This window comes from Thecamonas trahens, assembly GCF_000142905.1.
Source record: "Thecamonas trahens ATCC 50062 unplaced genomic scaffold supercont1.30, whole genome shotgun sequence".
NCBI classification, from domain to species: Eukaryota; order Apusomonadida; family Apusomonadidae; genus Thecamonas; species Thecamonas trahens.
Window position 1 is genome coordinate 210502 of NW_013657650.1, and position 10479 is coordinate 220980.

The 10479-nt window shown below is 62.8% G+C and overlaps 3 protein-coding genes across 3 annotated transcripts in view; 2 read left to right on the top strand and 1 right to left on the bottom strand.

Moving 5' to 3' along the window:
* The first annotated feature begins 257 nt into the window (after positions 1-257).
* Positions 258-5842, top strand: AMSG_06689 (uncharacterized protein). The gene has a single exon (XM_013901295.1). The coding sequence runs from the start codon at positions 1181-1183 to the stop codon at positions 5789-5791; it is 4611 nt and encodes a 1536-aa protein (XP_013756749.1). The 5' UTR covers positions 258-1180; the 3' UTR covers positions 5792-5842.
* AMSG_06690 (uncharacterized protein) lies at positions 5802-7817 on the bottom strand. Its single transcript, XM_013901296.1, has 3 exons — positions 7711-7817; positions 7526-7573; positions 5802-7385 (listed from the first exon to the last, which is right to left on the bottom strand). Exons 1-3 carry the CDS (start codon positions 7780-7782, stop codon positions 5853-5855), a joined length of 1653 nt encoding a protein of 550 aa, XP_013756750.1. The 5' UTR covers positions 7783-7817; the 3' UTR covers positions 5802-5852.
* Positions 7818-8406: 589 nt separating this feature from the next.
* Positions 8407-10479, top strand: part of AMSG_12007 (uncharacterized protein) — a 3301-nt gene continuing 1228 nt past the window's right edge. Inside the window, exon 1 of the mRNA XM_013901375.1 lies at positions 8407-10321. Coding sequence (XP_013756829.1) covers positions 8452-10321 — 1870 coding nt within the window. The 5' untranslated portion in view covers positions 8407-8451. The remainder of the gene's footprint in view (positions 10322-10479) is intronic.

Consider the following 10479-nt stretch of genomic DNA (forward strand, 5'->3'; position numbering starts at 1 on the left):
TCACACGACGCCACCACCCACCCCACCGCACCCCCCCCCCCCCCCCCCCCCCCACCCGCGCCTCCTTCAATATGCCACCCTCTACCTTCACCCTCACCCTCGCCCTCACCCTCACCCTCACCCTTACCCTCAACCTTAACCTCGCCTGCACACACACTGCTGCTGAAAGCCCCTGGACGCCCGAGACACCAGCCGTCGGCGTCGAAGTCTCGTCCGCCCGAGTCTCTCGCATGTTGGTCGCCGACTGGAACGATGACGGAGATGAAGACATTGTGCTGATCCGTAACAGCGGAGGTAGTTTGCCAGATCGCTTGAGCTTCTTTCAACGAGCGGGCTCAGCGTACTCAGAGTCGTCCTCGCTACTCTACGTCCCAGGAAAGGTCTTCGCCCATATGGTCGTCGGCTTGGTCACCGATGATACCAAGCTCGATGCTTTGGTAGTGCAAATCAATGATGGCATCAACATGGCGCTGCAGAATCCCTTGTTGTCCAGCTCGTTTATTCCCGACACCGACTTTGTGGACAGCACGACTCGCCTCGCGCTCGCCGACGTCGATGGCTCGACCTCGCTCGACCTCGTCGTTGCTCATCCAAGCTACAACGCCATCATGTGGTTCAACAACACTGACGGGAACGCTGCCTGGGGCTCTCAAGAGGTTTTGTTTGCCGTCGAGTCCCCGCTTGCGCTCTCCATCGCCGACGTCAACAATGACGGTTTCCTCGAATACCTCGTTCTCTCCAAACGTGGCGATGGCGCCCACGTGCTTCTCATTGCCTACGGCTCTGCATATGCCACGTACTCCACACTCGAGATCACCACCGCCGTCGGCAGCGACTCGGATATCGCCTTTGCCGATGTCGACAACGATGGCGATCTTGACGTTGCTTTCTCATCCGCCAGCGGCGACCTCGCCTGGGTGGCCAACACTGATGGCGTCATCAGCACCAATGTCACCATTGCGGTGCCCGCTTTTGCTGGGCGTGTACCGCTCTTTATGATGCGCGATCTCGACGCCGATGGTGTTGTCGACGTCACCATGCATGTTCCACTCGCTGCCAATGGCTCGCTCAACTGGGCTCGCGGCCTGGCCGACACTCCGGGCACCTTTGCGCCGCCTGTGCCTATCATCGACTTTCCAACACCAACAGCATTGCATTTATCGACCACGACTCGGATGCCATGCCCGACGTCGTCGTCTCGTCCACACAGGCTGGTGCCTCGGTCTTCCCACATGCCCTCGGTCGCGGCCGATTCGACGCCGCAAGCGTCATGCCCAATACCGCCTACATCGCGGCCTTCTCGGTCGAAATCGGCATAACGGCACCACGCACCATGCCAGGCCTCGTCACCGCTAGCTACAACGGTTCGGCGCACCTTGTTACCACCTACAGCGCGGATGAAGATGCTGGCTTAAGCAGGCATGTCGTCGCTCTCGAAGACGCCATACCGCGCGTTGTCATTCCTGCCGATGTCGACGGAGACAGCCATGCCGAGTTGGTCGCTGTTCTCGATGGCTCCCCATCTCGGGTCCGTCTTTATCGATCGGCATTGGGCGGCAGCACTGCGGCCACCATCGCCACCTTCAGTGAACCCGGTGGCTTCGGGCTGGCGGTCGCCGACGTGAACGCGGACGGCAGCCTCGACATCGCTGTCACGCTCACCGCTGGTGGTATCGGCATCCTCCTCAATGACGGCGCCGGCAGCTTTACAGACGCACCATCGGCCTCACCACCAGACTTTGCCAACTGGCGCTGGCTTCTCTTTGCGCCGCTCAGTAGCTCCTACCCAGACCTGGTCGCTGCTTCGGCAACGGGCGACCGAGTTGTCTGGTTCGGGAACGACGGCTCTGGCAATTTTGGCACCGCCAACAACATTACTCTCCCGGGCGTCGTGTCCCACGTCACCGCCGCCGACGTTGACGTCGACGGCAACGTTGACCTCATCCTCTCGCGCAAGAGCCTTGCACGGGTTCACATCTTTGTCAACCCAGCTGGTAACGGGGCCTTTTCCACCCTGGCATCGCTCGTTACTGATGACCGCCCCGCTTCTGCAACCGTTGCAGACTTTGACCGCAACAACCTTCCGGACATCCTCGTCATTTCGGCAAACGGCAACAGCCTCGGCCTCTTTATGCAGACCTCGCCTGGAGAGTTTACCGACTATCCACGAACCACACTCGTTGATGGCACCGCGCCCAACACTGGCCTGCTCGCCGCTGGCGTCCTCTCGCTCGACGGCCATGCCGATGCTGTGTTTTCTGCGGCAAACTCGTTCATGTACTTGCCCTGGCTCCGTGGTCCATTCGCTCCGCGCGTGCCATGGGTCGTGGACATGCCGGACTGCCCTTCGCTTAGCTTTATCGCTTGCATCGTCCCGCTCCTCCGCGTTCCACACTCGAGCCTGCAGACCACTACTCTCCGTATTCCGGCCGGCACTTACACCTCGTGTCCGACAAGCTTCGTTCAGCTTCGCGGCCTGATCTCAGTCGAGGCCGCTGGTGGGCCCGACTCTGTGGTGATCGACTGCGAAGACGCTCCTGGCGTTCGGCTGTTTGACATTCTTGATCCGTACGATAGTGTCGGGTCAAGTCATGCAACGTTCCGCGGCCTAACCTTTACTGGCATCTCAGCCATACTCGCCCCGTTTCAGGTGCGAGACACCGCGACTCTCGAGTTTGTCGACGTCGCCATCCAGAGCTCGACCGTGACCGGCGGCTCCGGCGCCATCAGAGTCCGTAACTCGGCCACGTTCATTGCGACCCGCGGCCGCTTTGTCGACTGCACGGCTGTCGAAAACGTCGGCGGCGCCATCGAAGCTGCGACTGGTTGGGTCCGCGTCAACGGAACCCGCTTCGAGCGGTGCTCCGCGACTGTCAACAAGGGGGGTGGGGCCATTTATGGCAACTCTCTTGACATTCGCAACGCGCGCTTTGAGGATTGCTCAGCTGGCGAGTCTGGTGGTGCCATTAGCAGCACAGGCTCGCTTGCTGTTTCCGGCACCACCTTTGTCGACTGCTCTTCCGGCGCCAGCGGAGGAGGCATCTCCACCAGTGTCACCTCATCACTGATGGTCGAGGACTCCACCTTTGAGCGGTGTACCTCAGCCTCTGACGGCGGCGCTATTGTTCATCGCGGCGTTACGGCGGGCTTGCGAGGAGTTACCATCACCGACTGCTCAGCGGCCTTCCTCGGCGGTGCAGTGCTTGTCGAAGTCGACCAAGCCAGCATTGGGGTCTCGAACACAGTCATGGAATCGGTTTCGATCTCGTCGTCGACTGCCACAACCGGTGGCCTGCTTGCGTGCGCCGCGCACGTTGCCGGGGCAGACACACTAACCGTTCCATCACAGATTCCGTTTGCGACACCGACGGCCAACAGTCTGGTTCTCGACGGCGTCACGCTCGACAACGGCGCGGCGTCGTTTGTCGGCGGCGCCATCTTTGAGTGTCAGTGCGCCATTTCGCTTGCCGGCGCCGGCATCACCTCGCTCTCTGGCGCCACTGCTGGAACGGCTGGTGCCATCGGGTTCTCTTGCGATCCGGCAGCGGCCTCGTTTGGCGTCTCAGGCCCACCGGGCGCCAAACTTGGGACGCTCACTGGGCCGCAGCTGACCAGCTACGGACCAGGATGGGCAACACCGGCGGCGCAGCTCGAGTTTGCCACCGTCTTGCCGAGCAAGGTTGGCTCGGCGCTACCGCTCACCGGCGTTGCCGTCCGCCTAGTTGACGCCTTTGGCACGAGACTCGTCGACAGCGGCATCACGGTATCGGTATCTGAGCAAAGCGGTGTGTTCATTGTGTTGGCGCCTGGGCCTTTCCGCGGCGACAACGGAACGTTTCCGCTCGACTCGACCGGCATCGCACTTGCCGGCCCACCGCCGTTTGCGGCGAAGACCGCCGCCGTCGAGCTGACGACCACCACGGCATCCGGCGTCCGGCCGGAGCTGCCGCCGCTGTCCACAGTCGTCACCGTCGGGCTTTGTCCGGTTGACTACGGAGCCATTGACTTGACGGTGACAACTCAGCTGACGTGTGCGCCGTGCGAGCCTGGACGGATCTCCAATCAAGAGAGCGTTGAACCGTGTGACGTGGCCCAGGCTTGCCCCGAGAATATGGTGCTGGAAAACCTGGTCGAGAACACGTGTGTGTGCGAGAGTGGCTTTTGGGCCCGCCCTGGCCGCGACGACCGTGATCCATGTGAGCCATGTCCGCGAGGCGGCCGCTGCGTCGGAGACCTCAACCCCCCGGTTCCACAGGCCGGGTTCTTCCCCGATGGACCGGGCCGCTTCCTGGTCTGTCGCCGCAAGGGCGCGTGTGTCGGTGGCTCGCTTCTCCAGCCGTGCGCCCGCGGGCACGAGGGCTTTCTTTGCAACAAGTGCCAGACCGGGTTCTTCTCTGATCCAGAGCGACAGTGCCGCGAGTGCCCGGCGTCGCCGGGCGGTGTCTTTGGTGGATTTCTCGTTGGCCTCGCCCTGGTTGCCGTCGGCATCGGCGCGGTGTTGGTGTGGCTGCTAGCGCGTGCGCGGCGGCTTGCTGCTCTCGCGGCCGGGGCATCCAAGGGCGCCAACATCCGGGCGTTCCGGACCCAGATTGTCCCGGCCTCCCTCTCGATGGTCCTGGTTGCCTTTCAGGTTGTCGGCATCCTCTCCGAGGCCAACTTTGAGTGGACGAGCGCGTCACGGCAAGTCCTTGCCGTCTTTAACGTCTTCAACGTGGACACCTCGCTGTTCGCTTCCGAGTGTGCGCTCGCCAACTTTCATGTCAAGTACGCCGTCTCGCTTCTCTTCCCGCTCCTCTTTCTCGCCGCCGTGGTCCTCACCATGATCATCCTGCGCTCGCGGTTGGGCTCGCTTGCCGGCGTGAGCATCCGGGCGCTCATCGACACATCGGTTTTCTCCCTCGCACCCCTGGCATACATCCCGCTCTGCAGGTCGTCGTTTGTGCTCTTTGACTGCGTCAAGCTCACCAACGGTGACTTTGTCCTGGATCCGGATCCGGGCGTGGCCTGCTTTGACTCGGCGTGGTGGAGCGTGGCCCCGATCGGCATTGCTGCAGTTCTCGGCTTTGTCATCGGCCTCCCTGTCTACTTTGTCTGGTCGTTGTGGGCCTCGCGCAACTCGCTCTTTGAGCCCGAGACAACCGCGCGGCTCGGCGCGCTGTATCGTCTTTACCGGCGGGCGTACTACTGGGGCGAGGTGGCCAACCTCGCGCGGCGACTCGCGCTTGTTGTGGCTTCGGTCTTCTTCTCCGAGGCGCAGCTCGTGCAGCTGGCACTGATGATGATGGTTCTTCTCTGGTGGGTCTTTGCCGTCGCCACGCTCAAGCCGTACTACTTTCCGCTGTACAACTCGGTCGACATGCGGCTCAACATAGTGCTTGTCGCCATTGTCATGCTTGGTGCGGGCTCATACGCCGAACGAAATGCGACGTCAAGCAACACATTCCTTCTCGTGGCCACCGTCGCCGCGGTCGTCATCCTCGTCGGCGTCTCGGTCGTTGCTATTGCCGTCGACATCAAGCGAATTGTTCAGACCCGGAACGCCACGTATCTGGCTGCCGCCGAGCGCCAGCACAAGTTGATGGGCACCATTTCTGTCGAGCTTCGGGACATCGAGGCCAACCCGGATGTCCTTCGCGCCGCCGGAGAGTTTCTGGGCACCCTCCGTGCCCTGGCGGATGGCAACGGTGGTGGTACCGTTGGTGCTGCCACGACCTTGGCCGCCTCGCCGTCCACCGCAGGCCTTCTGGGCGAGTGCGAGTTTGAGAGCGGTATCGAGCTCGATGAACTATAGTTTCGAGTAAGCGTAGTGTATGTGTGTAATGTTGAAAGTGCATGTGCGCGAGCCAACCAGGTCACGGCAGGATTTCGTCGAGAATGGCGTCCATTTCGGCCGTCAGCGTCTCCGGGTCGAGCTCCGCAACAGGCTTGGGTGGAATGGGCGGCGGCGCGGCCGGCGCAGGTGCTTGCGGCCGCTGAGCTGTGCTCGATACCGGGGGGGCGGCCGTCCGATCTAGCAGTGCCCGGACAGCCAAAAGTTCGCCCTTGATGTGTGCAGATGATGAAAAGGCGTCGAGCGAGGTCATCGAGTGGCGGACGCTCGGCGCGAGCGGCGGTGGCGCCGAGAGCACTAGCGATGGGCGCGGCGGAATTGGCGGCGGGACCGGGGAAGAATCGGCCGGTGGCGTGGCTGGCGACGGCGGAGGCGGCGTAAGCGATGACGACGACGAGAGAGCGCGCGGTGAGAGACTCGCTTGCTCTTCGATGCTAGCGAGCTCTGGTGTCGGCGAAGTTGAGCGCGACGACGGAGTCGAGCTCGGCGCCGACGAGACAGCCGAACTTGGCGCCGAGGCCTGGGCCTGGGCCACCGCAGCCTTGAGCATGCCGAGATCTAGGGCAATGGACGTGGCGCGCTTCTTGACGCGGGTCGACGACTTTGCAATGGCGTCGATAGTGTCAAAGGCCCCTGCGTCAAAGACAACGTCGGCGGTGTTTGGCGGCGCCGTGTTGAGGCTCGGCAGGTGTGCTATGTCCGGCAGCTCTGGGCGCGGATCGAGCTGCTCAAGAATGTCGGCGTCGAGCTCCGCGAGCTCAGTCTCGCAGTCGCACAGTGCCGGGCCGGGCGGAGCGAGATAGGCCTCGAAGGAGCGGACGCGGCCGGTCTGCGAGATGGAAACCCAGTGGGTGAGGTCGCGCTCGGGGCGAGCAAGACAAGCCTTATCGGCAGCGCACGCCACATGATTGCCAGCATGCTCATAAAACGAGGAGAGGGTGGTGAGCAAGGCGACGGTGTACTTGCGGATGCCGTCGCGGGCGTCGACCTCAGCGGCGTTGATCTTGGAGACGACATACGCCTTTGCGCGGTAGTACTGCTCGGTGCGGATCTGCATGTCGAGCAGGCTCTGAGTGTAAGCAAGCTCGGCTTTGCGCGCGGCGGCCACGGTGGCGCTCGCCTTTTTCTTGGCCTTCTTGGCCGCCTTGTCGTTCTCCGACTCTAGAGCAATCTTGAGCGCCTCGAGCGCGGCGGCAACGGCGGCGGTGTCCTTGTGAAAGGCCTCGCGTTTCTTGCGGACGTCAGCAATGGCCTTGGCGTGTGCCTTGTCGAACTTGGCCCCGGCCTTGTCAGCAGCGCGGAGCTCATACTTGGCCACCTCGCACAGGTCGTTCAGCTCGCCGGCAACGTCGCACTCGAGCTTGTCGGCATAGACCAGAATCTTCTCGGCCATGCGGTCCCACTCCCTGCGGACCTCGCGCCACGCGCTCGAGCTGGTCTCGCCCAACGAATCGAGGGCAGTAAGGACCGGTGGGCACTTGGTCAGTGAGCGTCCGTACTTGCTCTGCGCAGCGGCGGCGGCCTTTGCAAAGGTAGCCAGCTCCTCTACCACGTGCTGTCCATTGCTCCGCCATGACACAGGGCAACGCACATGAGTCACGACATCCTCGCCTGTCGCCTCCCTCGCCCGCCCCTCTCCCCTGTCCTCTCGTCTCCTCCCCACTCCAACAGTGTCTGCCCTCGCACGATACGTACAATGGTGGTCTGTAGCCGGTCACGGACGACCTCAAAGCCCTCGCCCTCCTGTCGGTCGTTGCGTCGGTTGTGTGAGTTTTGCGGGTGTTCGGGATCCCACGTGGGAAGCGCACGCAAGGCACGACCCGGCTTGAAGGCCAAGTGCACATGCTCGCAGGTGGGAGGGGGAGGATGGCAGGACGTACAACAAACACGTTTTGGTACAACTCTCGGGGCGAAGGCTGCGCCTTGCCTTTGGTCATTCTCGCGGCGGCCATGGCGAGAGAGTGTGCCGGCTACCGTGTCGACTGGAGACGAAAGGTGCTAGGCTTTCAATAAAATTATGAATTGTTGAGTGGCCGGGGGGGGGGGGGGGGGGCGGGGCGGGTTGTGTGTGTGTGGTTGGGGGGGGGAGGGGCGGGGAAAAAAAGTATTGGGACACCCCCCACGCCACCGCTTTAGCGGCCGTTGGCGTGATGGCCATCGCTTGCATGGGCAAGCTGGAAAAAGGGGCCGAGAAGTGTAGCATTAAATAGTGTACGGATTTTGCATACACGTCATGTGTGTGTACCTGGCAGTCATGTGAACTTTGCGCCACGATGCGAGCCGGAGACGCCACCGGCGTGCGGTTGCGTCACGCCGTGACCAACGCACGCAATGCAGCGGGAAGAACACGTCCGTATGCAGAACGATAGAGCTCGGTATAAGAGCTGCGAGCACCGTGTTGCGGACACCATTGTTACAGCTCAGCCAGGAATGTGCAAAGAGTCGAGCTTACATGCGCCACGTGGCAGGGCGCGGCATGGGGCGTGTGGACAAACTCGAGGCGCGACTGTCCTGCACGGTTGCACGAGTCGGAATTTTTGGGACAAACTGCCGCAAAGCAGTGGCGGCTTCCACAGCGGGATGCTGCAAGCGCGGCGCACACGTCTTTGTCCACAAGCAATATGTCGTACTCTACAGACTCGACGTCGTCGGACTGGGCGCACTCGCTCGTTCTCACGCCGTCGATGAGCACTGGGCCTGAGCTGGAGATGGGCCACTCGCTGCCGGTCTCGTGCAGCGCGTCGGAGCGCGACGAGCAGACGCATCCTGCAACGTCGCAAAGCGCCGGTGGAGGCGAGAACGGAGAGCGAAAGGTGACTGCGCTGCCGCGGGCGGGGCTTCTGGTCATTTCCATTGTGGTCCTCTCCGAGGCGTTCTCGATCTCGATGATCTACCCGTTCTTGGCGCGGATGGTGACCTCGTTTGGCGTGGCAGAGAGCCAAGCGCAGATTGCGTTTTACTCGGGCATTCTTGCGGCGTCGTTCAATCTCTCGCAGTTTGCATCTGCGTTTTTCTGGGGCCGCATGTCGGACGCCCGCGGACGGCGGACGGTGCTCCTCATCGGGCTTGCCGCGAACACGGTGACGATCCTGCTGTTTGGCCTGGCCAAGACGTTCTGGTGGGCGGTGGTGGCGCGCGTGTTCAACGGGCTGGCTAACGGCAATGTGGGTGTGGCCAAGTCGTACCTCCGCGAGATCTCAGACGAGACGAATGCAACCAAGGCGTACTCGCTTGTCGGCCTGGTGTGGGGCGTGGGGATGGTGATCGGGCCGGCATTCGGCGGCATGCTGGCCAACTTTGACGAGACCGTGCCGGCCGTCGGCGGGCGCGGCTCGCCTATTTCCGAGTGGCCGTACCTGCTGCCGTGCATCGTGTCAGCAGTGCTCAACGTGGTCGGCTTTGCCATTGGATGGAAGCATCTGATGACCACAGCACAGCTGCGAGCGCACCAGGCATCGGCGGCGGTGGTGGTGACGGTAGAGACGCCAAGCGCGAGCAGCAGCGCGAACTCGTTGCTCACGTCCACCAGCACATCAACGTCCGGGATGACGGCCGAGGAAGAGCAGGAGGAGGTCGATGCAGCAGGCGTGGCGCTTCTCTCAGTCCAGGCGCTGGATCTGGACACGGTGCCTCTGGTCGAGCTGGCGGAGGAGAAAAAGACAGGCAGAGGGGCGCGCGACGAGGAGGCCGCAGGCGGCGAGGAGCGGCCGGAGCCGTTCCGGGTTGTGGCGCGACGGCTTGCTGGCAACGGCAACCTCATTCTGACCGTATGTGTGTATGCCATCCTCTCGTTTGCGGATATGCTGTACGACGAGACGTTCTCGATCTGGGCTGTGCTCAACCCGAGTGAGGCCGGCGGCGCCGGGTACGGGTTCACGCAGATGGAGCTTGCCGTAGTGTTTATGGCGGCCGGGACGACGATTGTGGTTGCACAAGGCATCCTCATGCCCAAGGCCATTGCGCGGTTCGGGGTGCTCGCCTCGATCCGGGCGTGCCTGTTCGGGACGGCGCCGCTTCTGGTGGCGTACCCGCTTCTGGGGCGGCTCCCGCCGGTCATTTTCTGGGCTCTACTCCTGCTTGTGGCGCTTGTGCGCGCGACGCTTGTCTCGTCGGCTTTTACCGCCATCATCGTCATGACCAACTCGTCCGTGGTGCCGGCCGAGCTGGGCGTGGCCAACGGTATCGCCCAGTCGGGCGCGTCGCTCTCGCGGACGTGCGGTCCGTTTGTCGGCGGCGTCCTCCTTATGTGGTCGCTTTCGGGCCCCAAGCCATGGCCCATCAACCATCACTTGGTCTTTGTTCTCGGTTCCCTCCTTCACCTTGCCGCCGGCATCCTCACCCTCTACATCACGCCTGCCATCAACACGCCGATCACCGAGGTTGCCACCACTGCTGCCGGCGTCATCACTGATGCCGGCAGCCGGAAGAAGGGCACCCTGCGCCGCCGCTGGCTCTGGTGCGCCAGGCCGCGTCGCCAGGCGCATGCCTACCGTACCATCGATGGCCAGCAATGAACGCATATAGGCCCCGATGATGAGTCATGTCGAGTCGAGTTGAGTTGGGACGGACGAACGCGACACGGAGCGCACATGTGGGAGACAAGAGGGCGAGGGGGAGGGGGGGGGGGAGGGGACGACACGACCGACCGT